At 40.6% G+C, this 20,928-nt stretch overlaps 1 protein-coding gene across 4 annotated transcripts in view; it reads right to left on the bottom strand.

Moving 5' to 3' along the window:
* RNGTT (RNA guanylyltransferase and 5'-phosphatase) overlaps positions 1-20,928 on the bottom strand; it is a 451,332-nt gene that overhangs the window by 128,892 nt on the left and 301,512 nt on the right. For all 4 annotated transcript variants that reach the window (XM_075126571.1, XM_048845050.2, XM_048845051.2 and 1 more), the window contains one exon: positions 1,514-1,614. In XM_075126571.1, coding sequence (XP_074982672.1) covers positions 1,514-1,614 — 101 coding nt within the window. The remainder of the gene's footprint in view (positions 1-1,513; positions 1,615-20,928) is intronic.

Raw genomic sequence — 20,928 nt, forward strand, 5'->3', positions numbered from 1 at the left:
ATTTCTAGAAATTGTTCTTGTTTATAACATTTTCCTTGTCTAATCTAATAGTAACATAAATCTACCAAACTGAATAAATTATAATCAGCATCTTGTCTCTGCTTATTATTTCTGTGTGAAATCAGTATCATCTTATCAAATGCATACTTCACTTAAAATGAAACGATAGAACTTTTTTTGTTTGGATATCATGGCTCATCACTGTAACATTTTAAAGCTTCAGCAGAAACCACAAAAAACTACCCTGCAATTAAATACCTTGTTTGGCTAATATAGCTTAATTTTTATTATGGAAAATTGTCCAGTTGAGCGGTTATAATGTGATTACTATCAATATCCTTTCTTAAGAAAGCAAAGTGAACATAAGAATGTGTTGTTTTTTTTAAACTGGAAACATCTGCCTCTCAAAAGCTAAACTTAAAAACAAACATTCTAATATATTCCCTACAGTAACAGTTTTTCTATTGGGTATTAAATACACATTTTCTGTTGAAATCCAAACAGGTATTTTTTGGCTTTGTGCCATACCCACAAGTTAGTAGTTCTATATATTTTCAGATAATTCTCCATGTCCTTAGGATGAGAGAAACTCACAATCTACCACAATCTCTATATATTAACAAGACCTGCAAGTATTTTAAAGAGTTAGATGTACTATTATTACTATTATTCAATTCTGTTCACTGGAATAATGAGCAATTTATGAATTAACTCAAAAACTACATACTTCATAGTTACTAGAGGAATGAAGAGAAAAGCTAAAAGTAACTATATCAAACTGTCAGCAGGAATAAGACCCAGATATTAAAATATTAAACAACCTGAAAATCAATTAACTTGATTTTAAACAAAACCTCTTCCATGGAAAACGTAACTTAATGACTTAAACCCCAGTACAATCACACATGGGAACTGCCCTTGCTTAATATATTTATGCAATTTACAAGCAGCAGATGCACCACACAGAGAAATATGTAGATGTGACGTAATCTAAAGAACATTTAAATGTCTTGGGCTATGAAACCTTACCTTCCTTGATGGGTTTTTGGTGGATATTAAAGAATAACTAATAAGTCAAAGAGCTACATTAAAGTAAGGTCTTGAATAAATCTTCATTGTTACATCATTTGTGCAATTGTGGATAGATAATAATTTAACATACAAAGCAAATTTAATTTTTAAAAGCACAAGAGATGCTGTTGAATGTAATGTGTCTTCTTTCACAATAACAAATTAGGGAAATTCAGTTATAAGACTGACAAGAGCTACATTATATACATCTGTAGTACAGCTTCTTGGTACAGTACCAACCACAAGTCAAAGAAACAACTGGCTATGCTTCTAATGGACAAATGCTACAGAAAGTGAAGTAGGCTGTGTGTGTGGGAGAAGGGGAGGTAAATCTAGAAAAGATCAAGAAATAATACCAGAGAAATTTTTGCTGCTAAGGACCATTCAAGTGAATATTTTAGATTATATTTAAAAAGGGTAAGGAAGGGAAGAGATTACATACCCTTCTCCACCAATTCTTGTTATCTTTAGACGAAAATCAACAGAATTCAGACTGGGTGGCTTCCATTTCAAAATATCATCACATCGACCAGGCTTGTATTTCTAAAGCAAATTAAAGAGCAGTTTAATTATGCTTTATTAGGTTTTATTTTTAAGTTAAAATTCAGCATTTTCTACTTTATCACTGTTTACTTCTGGGGTAGTTGTAGTTAAGTATATTCTTTTAACTGAAGTATTTGGCAAAATGTATGACAAAATATAATAGTTAGATGCAACAAATAGAGTAGTCACCATTTCATTTTACATCTGATTTGCTATCCCACTGTATTCAAACAATTGCACAGGACAAAGAACTGAGAAAGAAAATATAAATTAACATACTTGTCAGGTCTTTCTGGCTAATAAAAAGATAACATTCTCCTAGAAAGGTGTTTTCACATGGAAATTCTTAAACTGAGATGAAACAGCATAAGAATAATCTAAAATGTTAGATAGACAGATGGATATATAGATAGAAACATCTTTTTTGCACCCTCAAATTTTTCAGATTATTTTAAGACTAGTGATTCTGTTAGCTGTACTGTTTTTTCTGTTTTGTTATGGGTTGTTTATTTCTTTAAACACAATGTGAACAAGTCATGATCAGTCACCCCATTTTTTCCTCAGATAGATCCAATTAGAAACATTTTTCTACCAGCGGAAGACACTGCTACATAAAAATTAAAGAAAACCATGACTGCTACCTTTGTATGCTGCTTTTCTATCCAGGAACAATACGCACAGATGAGTTGCCTAAGAGATAGTGTACCTACTTGACTGAACTGTAAGATGCAACTTACAGGGTATAATGAAAAGTATAGTATGTTAAGTATTCAGTGATATGGTAGAATTCACCAGTTTACTGTATTTTAAAATAAAGTCAGGCAGTGGGTTGGGGGTCTGAGTGTGTGGGAAGAACTACCTTGTTACCTACTACTATATGATGCTCTTTGCATTTAAACTAGGACTCATCTATGTGATTTACATGTAAGAGACCTATGGCATTTAGTCAGAAGTTCCTGTCTGTATTTAGCATTTCTATTTCTTTATAATGTAATCTTCTCTTATATCATCAGGGATAAAACGAATAACCATCATCAAGGCTATGTTTTAGTCATGGGTATTTTTAGTAAAAGTCATGGACAGCTCATGGACAGTAAACAAAAATTCACAGCCCGTGACCTGTCCATGACTTTTACTATATACCCCTAACTAAAACTTGAGCTGGGGGTCCACAGGTGCTCGGGGGAGTGTGTGTGCGTGTGTGTGTGCGGGGTGTCCAGGGGCACCGCGGGTGCTGGGGGAGGAGGGGGTGGCCCAGGACCCCCACTGGCACTGGTGGGAGAGGGCAGCAGCGTGCAGCCTGGGACCCTTGCAGGAGGGGGAAGGTTGGGAGGGGCTGGCAGGCTCCCTACCTGGCTCAGACCGACATGTTTCTGCAGCTCCTAGCGGGAGGGGCGGCCAGGAGGGCTCCACATGCTGCTCCTGTCACAAGTGCTGGCTCCGCAACGCCCACAGGCCAGGAACCACAGTCAATGTGAGCTGTGGGGGGTGGCAACTGCAGCTGCAGGCAGAACACGGAGCCTCCTGGCCCCTTCACCTAGGAACTGCAGGGACATGCCGATGGGAGCCGGGGAGCCCCCCAGGCAAGCACTGCCCCACACTGCAACCCCTTAACCCACCCTGAGCCCCCTCCTAAACCCCAACTGCTGCTGGCCATGGGTCTGCCCGGCTTGGGCAGCCCCTGAGCCAGCCGCACCGGCCGCTGCAGATGTCACGGAAAGTCAGAATCAGTGACTTCCATGACAGACACGCAGCCTTAACCATCATTATGGCTCATTAGTCCTCCCAACCAAATAAACATGCCTCCACTCTCTTCCTTCTAGATCTATCATTTCAGTGGAATTAATAAGACATGACTGCACTGTAACATTTAACTGCTTTTCCTTGCTCTGCTTGATATGTATACTATTGTGAGCTATCCAGGGCAAGTTGACTATCTGCACACCCTTCTGCAAAGGGCCTAGGACACTGTTGGTGATATACAAAAGAAGTCACAAGCCATAAAATATTAATCTCTCCTCCTTCTTAGAGTCCATTCATTTTAGATCTTCCAGCTGCCATCTCTGATCTCTTTCCATAGCTACCAGTCACTCCCTCTCACTGTCATTTCTCTCCCACACTATCCCTTACAAGAGTAATCTGTGAAAGACTGCAAGTCTGAAGTACCTACTTTCTTTCAAGGGAGGCTACTTGTCTCATTCCTCACTCTAGTAATCTGTATTTTCAAACCATAGTTTTGTCATTATTAGCTACTATGCTAAAGAGAGGTAGATATTAATATCACATAGACTTACTTACCTAACGGAATAGGACAATTATATAAGCATAACATTATTCAGAGTAAGGTCTTTAACCTTTCCAGACTGCATTACTTCACTTCATATTTAAAAAAAAATCCGTTAATCATTTATTAAAAATTATTTTCAGGATAGATTAATTTATCAAAATGTGTTGATAGAAAATTGGAATAACAAAGTCCTGCACATCGTCTTACTCAAAGCAGAGTTACTCTCCATAGTGATTCTCACAATGTGTTGATGATGACAAATCAATTTTTTTTTTGGTGAGGGAATGCCATTAAATAGGGATGATTTTTTACTACTAAATATATATTCCAGGAAGACATGATTGAGTTTAACACATGCAACTGTATTATTTATTGTTGTGTCTTTGGATTTTAATTTGGCTATGGCCAAATAGTATTTCTAGTTATTCAGTATTTGACCAAATATGAGTTCTTTAATACACACCAATTTGTACCAAACTTCTCCATAGTTTGTTTCTGAAATCATAAGTCATGGACTGCTGTTATCACAGTTGCTGAGAAACAGCGAGCAGAAGAAAGAAGCAAAAGTTGTTGGAGGAGCAGCTGCCTTTCCTTTGCCGAAATGAACAGAAGGTTCTGCCATTCCATCTACTGCTCTGTCCTTCCAACATGACTAAACTCCAACGTTCCCTAACTATCCTACCGTACTGTATCATCTGTCAAGACATGTAGAAAGCTGAAATCTTCATCTACAGATCTACTAGTGTAGCAATACTTATAATATAGTATATTGCAAGTGGTAAATCATTTGCAGAGCAAGATCACTGGAATACCCAGAATGATAGATTTATTAAGAACATGAGAACGGCAATACTGGGTCAGACCAAAGGTCCATCTAACCCAGTATCCTGTCTTCCGACAGTGGACAATGCCAGGGGCCCCAGAAAGAATGAACGGAACAGGTAATCATCAAGTGATCCATCCCCTGTCGCTCATTCCCAGCTTCTGGCAAACAGAGGCAAGGGATACCATCCCTGCTGATCCTTTCTAATAGCCACTGATGGACCTATCCTCCATGAATTTATCTAGTTCTTTTTTTAACCCTGTTATAGTCTTAGCCTTCACAACATCCTCTGGCAAAGAGTTCCACAGTGCATTGTGTGAAGAAATACTCCATTTTGCTTGTTTTAAACCTGCTGCCTATTAATTTCATTTGGTAGCCCCTAGTTCTTGTGTTATGAGAAGGAGTAAATAACACTTCCTTATTTACTTTCTCCACACCAGTCATGATTTTATAGACCTCGATCATATCCCCCCTTAGTCGTCTCTTTTCCAAGCTAAAAAGTCCCAGTCTTATTAAGCTCTCCTCATATGGCAGCTGTTCCATGCCCTAATCATTTTTGTTGTCTTTTCTGAAACTTTTCCAATATATCTTTTTTGAAATGGGGCGACCCACATCTGCATGCAGTATTCAAGATGTGGGTGTACTGTCCATTGATGTTTATAGAGACAATATGATATTTTCTATCTTATTACCTATCCCTTTCTTTATGATTGCCAACATTCTATTCACTTTTTTGACTGCCCCTGTACATTGAGTGGATGTTTGCAGAGAACTATCCACAATGACTCCAAGATCTCTTTCTTGAGTAGTAACAGTTAATTTAGACCCCATCATGTTATATGTATAGTTGGGATTATGTTTTCCAGTGTCCATTACTTTGCATTTATCAACACTGAATTTCATCTCCCATTTTGTTGCCCAGTCAGCCAGTTTTGTGAGATCCTTTTGTAGTACTTCGCAGTCTGCTTGGGACTTAACTATCTTGAGTAGTTTTGTATCATCTGCAAATTTTGCCACCTCATTCTTTACCCCTTTTTCCAGATCATTTATGAATATGTTGAATAGGACTGCTCCCATTACAGACCCCTGGGGGACACCACTATTTATCTTTCTCCATTCTGAAAACTGACTATTTATTTCTATCCTTTCATAGGAATAAATGGTAATAAACAATAAATTGTTTCCTATCTTTTAACCAGTTACCAATCCATGAGAGAACCTTCCTTCTTCTCCCATGGCAGCTTACTTTGCTTAAGAGCCTTTGGCGAGGAACCTGGTCAAAGGCTTTCTGAAAATCTAAGTACACTATATCCACTGGACCCCCCCCCCTTATCCACATTCTTGTTGACCCCCTCAAAGAATTCTAGTAGATTGGTGAGGCATGATTTCCTTTTACAAAAACCATGTTGACTCTTCCCCAATAAAGTATGTTCATCTATGTGTCTGACAAGTTTGTTCTTTATTACAGTTTCAATCAGTTTGCCTGGTACTGAAGTCAGGCTTATCGGCCTGTAATTGCTGGGATCACCTCTGGAGCCCTTTTTAAAATTGGCATTACATTAGTTATCTTCCAGCCATTTGGTACAGAAGCTGATTTAAATGATAGGTTACAGATTACAGTTAGTATTTCTCCAATTTCACATTTGAGTTCCTTCAGAACTTTTGGGTGAATACCATCTGGTCCTGGTAACTTATTAATGTTTAGTTTAGCAATTTGTTCCAAAACCTCCTCTAATGACACCTCAAGCTCAGACAGTTCCTCAGATTTGTCACCTAAAAAGAATGGCTCAGGTTTGGGAATCTCCCTCACATCCTCAACCGTGAAGACAGATGAAAATAATTCATTTAGTTTCTCTGCAATGGCCTTATCGTCCTTGTGTGCTCCTTTAGCATCTTGATTGTCCAGTGGCCTCAATGGTTGTTTAGCAGGCTTCCTGCTTCTGATGTCATTTTTTTTGCTATTACTTTTTAAGTCTTTGGCTAGCTGTTTTTCAAATTCTTTTTTGGCCTTCCTAATTATATTTTTATACTTCATTTGCCAGAGTTTACACTCCTTTCTATTTTCCTTACTAGGATTTAACTTTCACTTTTTAAAGGATACCTTTTTGCCCCTCACTGCTTCTTTTATTTTGTTGTTTAGCCACAGTGGCTCTTTTTTGGTTCTCTTACTGTGTTTTTTAATTTGGGCTATACATTTAAGTTGAGCTTCTATTATGGTGTCTTTAAAAAGTTTCCATGCAGCTTGCAGGGATTTCACTTTTGGTGCTGTACCTTTTAATTCCTGTTTCACTAACTTCCTTATTTTTGTGTACTTCCCCTTTCTGAAATTAAATGCTATAGTACTGGGCCACTGTGATGTTTTCCCCGTCACAGGAATGTTAAATTTAATTATATTATGGTCACTATTACCAAGCAGTTCAGTTATATTGGACCAGATCCTGTGCTCCATTTAGGACTAAATCAAGAATTGCCTCTCCTCTTGGGTGTTCCAGGACTAGCTGCTCCAAGAAGCAGTCATTTAAGGGGTCAAGAAACTTTATTTCTCTGCATCCCATCCTGAGGTGACATGTACCCAGTCAATATGGGGGCAGTTGAAATCCCCCATTTTTTTTGTTGAGTTTTTTATTTTAAAAGCCTCTCTAATCTCCCTGAGCATTACACAGTCACTATCACCATCCTGGTTAGGTGGTCGGTAATATATCCCTACTGCTATATTCTTATTATTAGAGCATGGAATTACGATTCATAGAGATTCCATGGTATACTTTGGTTCATTTAAGATTTTCACTTCATTTGATTCTACGGTTTCTTGCACATATAGTGCCACTCCCCCACCAGCATGACCTGTTCTGTCCTTCCGATATATTTTGTACCCTGGTATTACTGTGTCCCATGGATTATCCTCATTCCACCAAGTTTCTGTGATGCCTATTATATCAATATCCTCATTTAATACAAGGAACTCTAGTTCATCCATCTTATTATTTAGACTTCTAGTATTGGTATATAAGCACTTTAAAAACTTGTCACTTTTTGCTGTCTACCATTACATGCTGTAATTGAATGAGACTTTTTTTTCATTTGACTGTTTCTCATCAGATCCTACCTGTATTTTATCTTCCATACTCTCCTGCTTACTAGGACATAAGAGAATCTCTATTAATAGATCCTCCCTGAAGGGATGTGTCTGTCTGAACCACATGCTCCTCCGCACTTGTCAGTTTTCCCTCAGCCCTTAGTTTAAAAGCTGCTCTACAACCTTTTTAATGTTAAGTGCCAGCAATCTGGTTCCATTTTGCTTTAAGTGGAGCCCATCCTTCCTGTATAGGCTCCCCCTTTCCCAAAAGTTCCCCCAGTTCCTAATAAATCTAAACCTCTCCTCTCTACACCATTGTCTCATCCACGCATTGAGACCCAGCCTGTCTAACTGGCCCCGCGCGTGGAACTGGAAGCATTTCAGAGAATGGTACCATGGAGGTCCTGGACTTCAGTCTCTTACCTAGCAGCCTAAATTTGGCCCCCAGGACCTTCCCTATGTCATTGGTACCTACATGTACCACGACCACCGCCTCTTCCCCAGCACTACATATAAGTCTATCTAGATATCTCGAGAGATCTACAACCTTCGCACCAGGCAGGCAAGTCACCATGCAGTTTTCCTGGTCATCGCAAACCCAACTATCTGTGTTTCTAATGATCGAATCGCCCATTACTAATACTTGTCTCTTCCTAATAACTGGAGTTCCCTGCCCCGGAGAGGTATCCTCAGTGCGAGAGGATACCATGACTTCATCTAGAAGGAGGGTCCCAACTAAGTATATTCACATTCTTCAGTGATCAACTGTTTTTTGTAAGAAATGTGTCGTGTCATAAGCCTTATGATTATTCAGAGACTTGACTCAGCCATTAATTAACTTTGTGAGGCTGACTCAGCACATATTTCTTCTGTTAGTCTCAAATGGGGCTCGGGTAATAAATGTTCTTTCAAATTTCACTGATATAGAGATAGAAAAATTCTTAGAATCTCCAAACTGGTCTGAAAGTCCTCCAGTCACAGGAATTCTTCCCTTCTACTTCGAAATCTGATTGTCAGCTATCTCAAGGACCAACGCCAATGTGGCTGCTTCAAGGATTTTAATTAAACATTCCTTCCCTAGAACACATGGAACCTTCTCTCTCGCCATTTCCCCCCTTCAGACAGAGACAGGTAATGGGACTGAGATGTAAAGTAACCTAGAGTCAAGATCCAAAGATCAGGACTTCTATGCCAGATCCTGAACAGAGAAATCCAAAGGCTTCAGAGGGCTCTGAGCAGGTACAAAAGCCTCTTCCAGGTTGAGGAATTTTTAAGCTCATGATCCTATTCACTTCTCACCTATGGTGAAGGCTACACAGGCCAAATTCCCCTTTGGGAAATGACATTTCCCAGCAGTGGAAAGACTACGCCAGCTTGTCCGATGTAGGGCATTGTATTCTTGAAGAAAAGATGCATTTACACGGTGTATGCCACCTCAGATCCATCACATCATGGATGTAAAACAAGCTCTTAATATAAATTAAAATTGCACTAAATTACCAACCCAATATAAAATCAGCTGTGCTGAAGAAAAGAGAATGAAGAAATATTCCAATGGAATGGATGAAAAGAAAAAGTGGAGAATTTTACACACACACACACACACACCTTTGACTTTTGCCTTACTGGAGGCAATGGGCTTTTTCTTGAAGATGGAGTTACTCTTTCTACCTTTGCTACTAGGAACATGAACCAGGAGGAACTTAACTGTCTTGGTCATAAGTTTGTGGCAATGGTAAAAATTTCAAAATTATTGCTGACATGCACTGCACTTGTTGAGGACAACAGTAACTTGCATAAGCAGATCCAAGAGAACAATGGCAGTACAACCACACTAGTACAGGCCCTTATCGAAAAAGAAAATTTGTAACTTCATAACAGTTCTGTTAACACTAAGGAACTGCTAAAAGTTCCAAGTGATCCACTAACATTTCTCTAAACATTTTGAAAGGCGCAGATATCACTCAGACCTTGAAACTTATTGCTCCTGAAAACAAGTTGCACTCTTTTCAATACTGAAAATGTTGATGTGAAGGACTCAAACTGACAGGAATCTAGCTTTAAATTAAATCTCAGCCTGGCAAAAAACTGATTAATAATCCTTGAGATGGGGTTCATTTTCCTTATTGATCACATACATACCAAACAGTACAGAGCCCGTGTCAATCTGAACACTAAGTACTGAATCAAAATACTGTTTAAATGTTAGTTGGAAGTAATCAAGGATTTAGCACATGAAGCATGTAAAAGATGCACATTAGATCAAACATGGCACATTGCACAGCTATTCTGCCTTAAATTATAAATTGTTCTAGGAAATACATTCACAGTTTTAAAGCAAAATTTGAACCAATTTGTTTAAGACCAAACTACTCACTGAAATGGTAAGTATACAGTGAATATGACAAATTTATACTGAGCAGAAAACAGTTATAAATGCGTAGCACCACCTTTTTCAAGTATATTAATCTACACACCTTCTGAAAGTGGAGATTAATGGTTCAATATGAAGCCTATTAATTCACTCCAACCACAAAAATCAGAACTGTTGAATTTTGCTCCCAGAAAAGTATATTGGCAATTCGAAAGCCAGTTAAACTGTTAAGTAATTCTCAGGAAATTTTTCTCATCTGTTGATGCTAATGCTAAGTTCCATATCTAGATCATTAGAAAGTAGTCCAGCACATCTGTTCTAGAGGAGCACATCATATCCAAGGTTCATCCACCACCAGGCTTCACAATAGTCCTGGGTTTTGCAGCACTGTCCTGCTTTGGTCTCCAAAACCTCCTGTCCCAGTTAAAAGCAGCTTCTGTCCCGCAGTGCAGGCTAGGGTCAGCTCCCCACTTTGGGTGTTGTGACCTGGCTTCTGCTGCACAGGGTCCTACCGCCATTCTGGTTTGGCCTAACCCTCCGCAGCAGGGAGTTTGGCAGGCAGGTATTTCAGTGAGCAGTCCTGCAACTTAGATCATGGAGTCCCGTGCTACTCACTCTAATTTGGACCAGCTACCCCCACACCAGGGAGACCGAACAAATCTGAGTGGTGTTGTGACCCCATGCACCAAGAGCCAGGTCACAACACCAAGAGTGGGGAGCTGAGCCCAGCAAGCCCTGGAGGTGAGGAGTCACAGCAGAGGCTGCTGCAGGGTGAGGGCAGGGTGGGTTCACTCTGCAACTCCCCTCCTTCCCATAAGCAGCACCCAATCCCACACTCCTGAGGGCCTCCCACCTCGGGGAGGGGGCAGCACTCCCTCTCCCCCAGGAGCAGCACCTATCCTGCTTTAGCCACTCAAAATGTTGGAAGATATGCATCAGACCAATGAGAAGTTTCCAGAGATCCTGACATCATGGACAGTAACCACTGGAGCACATCGTGGCTGAGATTATGTCTATCTAAAACCTCTCTTTTGGGAACTTGTGCTTTCAATGGTCATACTGTAAACTGAAATGAATTAGATCTTCATGGAGGGTTGTGGAGAGGTACTGGTGACAGATATTGCAACCTCATGCAGTATCTTTGGGGGGAGCATGTTGTATTAAGATTATACATGGGAACCTGGGAGGCAGTGACCATGAGATGGTCGAGTTCAGGATCCTGACCTGAACAAGGAAGAAAGGAGAGCAGCAGAATACGGACCCTGGACTTCAGAAAAGCAGACTGACTCCTTCAGGGAACTGACGGGCAGGACCCCTGGGAGAATAACATGAGGGGGAAAGGAGTCCAGGAAAGCTGGCTGTATTTTAAATAATCCTTATTGAGGTTGCAGGAACAAACCATCCCGATGTGTAGAAAGAATAGTAAATATGGCAGGTGACCAGCTAGGCTTAACAGTGAAATCCTTGCTGATCTTAAACACAAAAAAGAAGCTTACAAGAAGTGGAAGCTTGGACAAATGACCAGGGAGGAGTATAAAAATATTGCTCAGGCATGTAGGGGTGAAATCAGGAAGGCCAAATCACAACTGGACTCGCAGCTGGCTAGGGATGTTAAAAGTAATAAGAAGGTTTCTACTGTAAGCAACAAGAAGGAGGTCAGGGAAAGCATAGGCCCCTTACTGAATGGGGAAGGCAACCTAGTGATGAATGATGTGAAAAAAGCTAATGTACTCAATGCTTTTTTTGCCCGTCTTCACAAATAAGGTCAGCTCCCAGACTAGTGCACTGGGCAGCACAGTATGGGGAGGAGGTGATCAGCCCTCTGTGGCGAAAGAAGTGGTTCAGGACTATTTAGAAAAGCTGGATGAGCACAAGTCCATTGGGCCGGATGCACTGCATCTCAGGGTGCTAAAGGAGTTGGCTGATGTGATTGCAGAGCCATTGGCCATTATGTTTGAAAACTCAAGCTGATTGGGGGAGGTCCCGGACGACTGGAAAAAGGCTAATGTAGTGCCCATCTTTAAAAAAGGGAAGGAGGAAGATCCGGGGAACTACAGGCCAGTCAGCATCACTTCAGTCCCTGGAAAAAACATGGAGCAGGTCCTCAAGGAATCAATTTTGAAGCATTTTGAGGAGAGGAAAGTGATCAGGAACAGTCAGCATGGATTCACCAAGGGCAAGTCATGCCTGACAAACCTAATTGCCCTCTATGATGAGATAACTGGCTCTGTGGATGAGGGGAAAGCAGTGGACATGTTATGCTTTGACTTTAGCAAAGCTTTTGATATGGTCTCCCACAGTATTCTTGCCAGCAAGTTTAAAAAAGTATGGATTGGATGAATGGACTAGAAGGTGGATGGAAAGCTAGCTAGATCGTCGGGCTCAACGGGTAGTGATCAATAGCTCCATGTCTAGTTGGCAGCCGGTATCAAGCAGAGTGCCCCAAGGTCAGTCCTGGGGCCGGTTTTGTTCAATATCTTCATTAATGATCTGGAGGATGGTGTGGATTGCACCCTCAGCAAGTTTGCAGATGACACTAAACTGGGAGGAGTGGTAGATACAGTGGCAGGTAGGGATAGGATACAGAGGAATCTAGACAAATTAGAGAATTGGGCCAAAAGAAATCTGATGAGGTTCAACAAGGACAAGTACAGAGTCCTGCACTTAGGATGGAAGAATCCCATGCACTGCTACATACTAGGGACCAAATGGCTAGGCAGCAGTTCTGCAGAAAAGGACCTAGGGGTTACAGTGGACAAGAAGCTGGATATGAGTCAATAGTGTGCCTTTGTTGCCAAGAAGGCTAAAGGCATTTTGGGATGTATAAGTAGGAGCATTGCCAGCAGATCGAGGGACGTGATCATTCCCCTCTATTTGACATTGGTGAGGCCTCATCTGGAGTACTGTGTCCAGTTTTGGGCCCCACACTACAAGAAGGATGTGGAAAAATTGGAAAGAGTCCAGCAGAGGGCAACAAAAATTATTAGGGGGCTGGAGCACATGACTTATGGGGAGAGGCTGAGGGAACTGGGATTGTTTAGCCTGCAGAAGAGAAGAATGAGGGGGGATTTGATAGCTGCTTTCAACTACCTGAAAGGGGGTCCCAAAGAGGATGGATCTAGACTGTTCTCAGTGGTACCAGATGATAGAACAAGGAGTAATGGTCTCAAGTTGCAGTGGGGGAGGTTTAGGTTGGATATTAGGAAAAACTTTTTCACTGGGAGGGTGGTGAAGCACTGGAATGGGTTACCTAGAGAGGTGGTGGAATCTCCTTCCTGTGAGGTTTTTAAGGCCCGGCTTGACAAAGCCCTGGCTGGGATGATTTAACTGGGGATTGGTCCTGCTTTGAGCAGGGGGTTTGACTAGATGACCTTCTGAGGTCCCTTCCAACCCTGATATTCTATGATTCTGTGGTTTATGGATCATTGTGGGCCAGGGGTTGTATGCAACTCCAGGGAGGGAGAGTTGCTTTTAGCTCCTTCAGGAACTAAAAACAGCAGAGGGTGATTAAGCTGAATCATTTAGGTTGTGACCTCATACTCCAGGGGCCAGGTTGCAGAGAGATACCAACCCCTGGGGAGGCTTCAATATACTAGTTCAAATTGGGTTTTCCAGAGACCAACAGACAAAGAAAGGGCTTTTGACATAAAAGACTGCATTTAAACTGATTTGGGGCCTTCTTTCTGATTCAGCAAATGTACAGGACCTTATGTCCACAGAAGGCCCCAGCTCTTGCAGAAGGGTTGGAAAGTCTTTGGCCTATGAAGGTCCCCGTAAGACTGATGGGTGACTTCTGTTAAGCTTTTAGAAGGTGTATAGAAACTTTTACTGTTTTTATATTTTCTTTCTGTAATACTTTTACCTTAAGAATAAAAGTGCTCACCTAGAAATGGCTGTGTGGTAACTTGTAACTGTGGACACTATGTCATTCATAGCCCTTGGAGAGAAATCAAAGCCCAGCTGTTGGCCTTTCGGCAGACTGGCTTGCTGAGTATATCATAGTGTAAGGCAGGGAGCTGTGTCACCTTAAACCCCATCCCTGGGAGAAGATCTGAGACTCGTTTTGGCACTTCTGACATGGAGCAAGGTAGTTACCCGGAAATGGTGAGAGTGCTTTCTCCCAGTCTTCAGACAGCTGTGTTCAGTACTGATTTCCTATTAAAATATAGAGCACCTAAAGGGCTAAATTAACTGATGCCAGATGGTAATGGCCACAAGGTTAAAAAAAAGAACACAGTCTATGACAGGAGCATACAGACTTTGCTTTAGTCATACCCCCTACACCATCAGTACCAAGGGCAAAATGTTTATTTCTGCTGTCATTTGCACCAGAGTGGTTGGCCTGGACTGTGGCCAGAATCTGACAGAGTTGCAGCCCAGAGCAACACCGCCACCATCAGAAGATCTGGACATACATTTAGAAAGGCTCAAAGGTTTGGGAAATGTACATGAAAATGATCGGTAATGAAGATTTATTTAGTTGTTACTCAGATTCATCTAACATACAATATTTAAAAACTTTTAGTTTGAATTGCTTAAATGTTTTTAAATACAATATTCGCCAACAGGTGAAGTAAAGTAGTAAAAGTAAAGTAAAATAAAATTTTTTTTTAATCAGATTAACTAAAACTGGTCATTTTAAAATCTTTAGCTGATTATGGTGCACCTCCTCTAGAATAGTAAATATAATGTAATATCACAAATGACATAGCTTCTTCCAGAACAAAAAAACAAATGACATCATTTCATAAAACTAAGACTACTATTGTATATACAATAACCTGTAAACAGCTATAAACATTTCTTTAAGTATCAAATAGTCTGTGGCTGTAATGTCTGAACGATATAGCCCCTGTTTTATTACTTAATACTTTGATATTAAGAATTCACGTTTTATCCTTATGCAAGTCATCATAGGAGTAATACTGACAATCTCAAAAGGGTAACAGTTCTAAAACGTTTCTCAGAAATATCCAGCACCCTTCTTATACTTATCAACAGGCTACAGTTATGTTGTAACATCTACCTACTTGAGCTATCATATTCCTCTGTGTTTTATTTAAAATGCTGACAAGAGGTGTTACATTCAACATGACAAAATAATTAAACCTTTTTCTTCACTGTTCAATATGTGTGTGTGAGTGTGCGTGTGAGAGAGAAAACGAACAAAAGGTAATTTCTATTTTAAATTTCTAACCTATAGCAGTGTCATAATTCTCTTTCAAGGAATGCAAGAAACCTGCTCCTGTTCCCCACCACCAAAAAAAAAGAGTCAGTTATTTGAAAGACTTAATTTTGGTCTTTCAATTCTCAATATCCACACCAGACAGCTGCCCCAATGCCCCAAGTCGTCCTTATATTCTATGCCACGAGCATAAACCAGACATTGATAGCACTGGTTGATAACGTTACTCAATGGTATGTATAAGAATTAAACCATTATCACCTTTTTTGCCATTATTACAATTTTGAGGCTATGTAACAATACAAATATCTTGTTGTTTTCATCCCTTCTACAATGCACCTCAGAAAATCATTCAAATTTTTGCATGGTGAAGGAGCATCATTATGTTTAAAAGTGTTGTTCCACAAAGGAACCGTATTAAGTCCAGGCTCAGTTTATTCAAAAGATGTTTCTCTCCTATAGTAGTTTGCACCATTCACCTGAGTAGACAATAAGATGTAAGGGTTTCCATTAACGGTTCAACCCCTATTTTCTTAGTCTTACATATTAGCTTACATTTAGGATCTTGGATATTATCATTCTTTAAGACCTAAAAAATCAAAATATTCACAGCAATAAAGATACACTGTCTTTAAGATTCAACCTGACAAACATGAGGGCAACTTCGAGTGAGCTAAAATGAGAAAGATTGCTAGTAGTATAAGCGGACTTTGTGAAGAAGTGACATCAGTGGTTCAGAACATACAAGAAAACAGGCCATTCTTAACTTAGTCATATATTCATAGATTTTTAAGGCCAAAAGGGACCTTATGTTCATCTAGAGCTCACCTCCTGCCCAGAGGTGCTGGAACTAGGAGTCCGGGGGGTGCTGTCTTACCCCGTGGCTTGAAGTGGTTCCACTATATACAGGGTTTACAGTTGGTTCAATGAGTACTTGTGGTACCTTAGAGACTAACAAATTTATTTGAGCATAAGCTTTTGTGAGTTACAGCTCACTTCATCAGATGTAACTTGTTACAACCCTCACTCTCTTAAAAACATGTATGTTATTTCCAGTCTGAATTTGTCTAGCTTCAGCTTCTAGCCACTGGATCTTGTTTATGCCTTTGTGTGTTAGACTAAAGACACCTCTACAATCCGAAATCTCTCCATCGAGGAACTTACAGACCACAATCAAGTCGCCTGTTAACCTTCCTTTTGGTAAGCAGATTCAGCTTCTTTAGTCTCTCATTGTAAGGCAGATTTTCCAGACCTCAAATAATTCTTGTAGCTCTTTTCTGAGGCCTTTCTTATTTGTCAACATCCTTTTAAAAATGGACCCCCAGAACTAGACAGTATTTCTGTAATGGTCTCATTAATGATGTATACAGAGATAATACCATCTCCCTACTGTTAACTAATATTCCTCTGATTATGCATCCAAGGATCATATTCACCCTCTTAGCTAGCATTACACTGGAAGCTCAAATGCAGTCGGTCATCTACCACTATTCAAGTCCTTTTCAGAGTCACTGAATTCAAGGTCACAGCCCCCATCTTGTAAAGGTGCTCTACATTCTTTGCTCCTATTAAAACTCATGTTGTTCAAATAACCCTATTTTAACAAGCAATCCAGATTGGTCTGTATAACTAGTCCTTCAAAAACTTAAAGAAAATGGCTGAAAGGGTAAGCTAAGAGTAACCACAATATAATTAAATTCAGCTTCTGTAGGGGAAGCACTTTCTTTTGTGATATTAATTACTACTGTAGAGGAAGTGCATCATAATCAGATAATGATTTTAAAATTACTAGTTAGTTAAGCTGATAAAAACCAAAAGATAAACACTATCTCACACACACGTGCTAATCAAAGACCCTAAAGTCAAAGGTGAGGAAATTAAAATCCTTAGAATTAGTATAGGGGTTTAAGCTTCCCAAAATAAAGTCTCAGAGCATGCACACCAAAACAAAAAAGAGAGAAGGCAAAGGAGAAAAAATAATATAGAATGATGAAATGGATAGGTACCGTATATACTCGTTCATTAGCCTGTTTGTTTATAAACTGATCCCCCCCAAGATGGATAGGTAAAAATGGCAAAAACTGTATGACCCTTTCATATATTTCAGGGGTTGGCAAACTTTGGCTCCCTGCCCTTCAGGGTAAGCCGCTGGTGGGCTGGAAAGTTTTGTTTAGAATCATAGAATCATAGAATATAAGGGTTGGAAGGGACCCCAGAAGGTCATCTAGTCCAACCCCCTGCTCAAAGCAGGACCAATTCCCAGTTAAATCATCCCAGCCAGGGCTTTGTCAAGCCTGACCTTAAAAACCTCTAAGGAAGGAGATTCTACCACCTCCCTAGGTAACGCATTCCAGTGTTTCACCACCCTCATAGTGAAAAAGTTTTTCCTAATATCCAATCTAAACCTCCCCCACTGCAGCTTGAGACCATTACTCCTCGTACTGTCATCTGATACCATTGAGAACAGTCTAGAGCCATCCTCTTTGGAACCCCCTTTCAGGTAGTTGAAAACAGCTATCAAATCCCCCCTCATTCTTCTCTTCTGCAGGCTAAACAATCCCAGCTCCCTCAGCCTCTCCTCATAACTCATGTGTTCCAGACCCCTAATCATTTTTGTTGCCCTTCGCTGGACTCTCTCCAATTTATCCACATCCTTCTTGAAGTGTGGGGCCCAAAACTGGACACAGTACTCCAGATGAGGCCTCACCAATGTCGAATAGAGGGGAACGATCACGTCCCTCGATCTGCTCGCTATGCCCCTACTTATACATCCCAAAATGCCATTGGCCTTCTTGGCAACAAGGGCACACTGCTGACTCATATCCAGCTTCTCGTCCACTGTCACCCCTAGGTCCTTTTCCGCAGAACTGCTGCCTAGCCATTCGGTCCCTAGTCTGTAGCTGTGCTTTGGGTTCTTCCGTCCTAAGTGCAGGACTCTGCACTTATCCTTATTGAACCTCATCAGATTTCTTTTGGCCCAATCCTCCAATTTGTCTAGGTCCTTCTGTATCCTATCCCTCCCCTCCAGCGTATCTACCACTCCTCCCAGTTTAGTATCATCCGCAAATTTGCTGAGAGTGCAATCCACACCATCCTCCAGATCATTTATGAAGATATTGAACAAAACCGGCCCCAGGACCGACCCTTGGGGCACTCCACTTGATACCGGCTGCCAACTAGACATGGAGCCATTGATCACTACCCGTTGAGCCCGACAATCTAGCCAGCTTTCTACCCACCTTGTAGTGCATTCATCCAGCCCATACTTCCTTAACTTGCTGACAAGAATACTGTGGGAGACCGTGTCAAAAGCTTTGCTAAAGTCAAGAAACAATACATCCACTGCTTTCCCTTCATCCACAGAACCAGTAATCTCATCATAGAAGGCGATTAGATTAGTCAGGCATGACCTTCCCTTGGTGAATCCATGCTGGCTGTTCCTGATCACTTTCCTCTCATGCAAGTGCTTCAGGATTGATTCTTTGAGGACCTGCTCCATGATTTTTCCAGGGACTGAAGTGAGGCTGACTGGCCTGTAGTTCCCAGGATCCTCCTTCTTCCCTTTTTTAAAGATTGGCACTACATTAGCCTTTTTCCAGTCATCCGGGACTTCCCCGGTTCGCCACGAATTTTCAAAGATAATGGCCAATGGCTCTGCAATCACAGCCGCCAGTTCCTTCAGCACTCTCGGATGCAACTCGTCCGGCCCCATGGACTTGTGCACGTCCAGCTTTTCTAAAAAGTCCCTAACCACCTCTATCTCCACAGAGGGCTGTCCATCTCTTCCCCATTTTGTGATGCCCAGCGTAGCAGTCTGGGAGCTGACCTTGTTAGTGAAAACAGAGGCAAAAAAAGCATTGAGTACATTAGCTTTTTCCACATCCTCTGTCACTAGTTTGCCTCCCTCATTCAGTAAGGGGCCCACACATTCCTTGGCTTTCTTCTTGTTGCCAACATACCTGAAGAAACCCTTCTTGTTACTCTTGACATCTCTGGCTAGCTGCAGGTCCAGGTGCGATTTGGCCCTCCTGATAACCTGGAGTGTCCACAGGCACGAAGCCCATCAGCTCCCATTGGCTGGGAACGGCAAACCGCAGCCACTGGAAGCTTATGGGCTCCGTGCCTGCAGACACTCCGGGTAAACGAAATGTCCCAGCCCGCTAGCAGCTTACCCTGATGGGCCGGAAGCCAAAGTTTGCCAACCCCTGATCTACAATGACAATGTATTAGATATTGAATTCAATAATTCAATAGAGCTTAAAATCATCAACTTTTGGTATAGACCTGTTGAGAAGCCGACCCCCACTCTTTGATGCATCACTTTTTTGCCCAAAAAAATTGGTTTATGAACGAGTATATATGGAAATCCAAACAAAACAGGTATCCCTTCATAAAATGGAATCCTAAACCAATGAAGCCAATAGAAAGGAGCATAAACTATATGGCAGGTAAAATTTAAACTGGAAATTTGTAAAGAGGGAACAAAGAGTCAAAGACAAAAACAAATACAAAAAAGACTAAGTATAACAAAACCAAGAAGTCTGCAAGGTAATTTGAGAGTCAGCTAGGCAACCAGGCAGTAAACGGAGCAATTAAGGAGAATAAGGGCATTACAAAGAAGCTAAATTATTCCTTTGCATTAGTCAGCATCACTGAGGATTTTGGGAGGATACATACCACAGATCTAGTCTTATCAGATAGTAAAGATGAGGCACTGTTAAAGATTGAGCTGTCAGAAGAGATGATCCAGGAACAAAAAGAGCAACAACTCAACAGCATTGGTTATTATGTGTGATATATGATATCCATTATGTATTATATATATGATATACATTCAAGGGTTTCACAGGAGCTACAGAATGAAGTGGCTGAATTCTGAAGAAAAATGTGTAATCTCATTAAAATCAGATACTCTATTGAATATCTGCAGAATTGCAAACGTACCAATTTTATAGAAAGAGTTGGGTGATCTGTGGAATTATAGACCAGTGAATCTTATTTTATCATTTCAACCAGTTTTCTTGATGCTAATTAAAAACAAAACTATATGAAACATAAATGAACATGAAGGCTTCCTAGATAAATCATGTTTCTCCAATCTACCTTTGGCAAAAGCTCCTCACATGAGGCTATTAAGGCCAAAATTTTCAACCTTATTTTCAGTTAGGCTCCTAAATTCACATTTTTAGTACCTGCACCTGCCACTGATCTCAATAGGATTTGTGGGTGCTGAGGATCAGACCACCTATATTTGGGTGCTTAGTTTGGATTAAGGAGCCTAGTTTTAGGCACCCAGCTTTGAAAATGTTGGCCTACATAGTCAGAGGATGAGATTTAAATACCTGCATGAATTAGAAGCTAGCAAAAAACAAAAACAAAAAACAAAAAAGGAGAAAATTATCGATTTTTCACATGGCAAAAGTTAACAGTGTAGGCAGGAGCAATGTTGTTTAATATATTCATTAATAATCAGGAAAAGGGAAGGACAGTGAGGTGACAAAACTTCTAGATTAAACAAAATTATTAGGTTAATCCACACTGGGAAGACCCTAAGGAACTTCAGAGGCAC

The sequence above is a fragment of the Caretta caretta genome, chromosome 3 (genome assembly GCF_965140235.1).
Source record: "Caretta caretta isolate rCarCar2 chromosome 3, rCarCar1.hap1, whole genome shotgun sequence".
Lineage (NCBI taxonomy): Eukaryota > Metazoa > Chordata > Testudines > Cheloniidae > Caretta > Caretta caretta.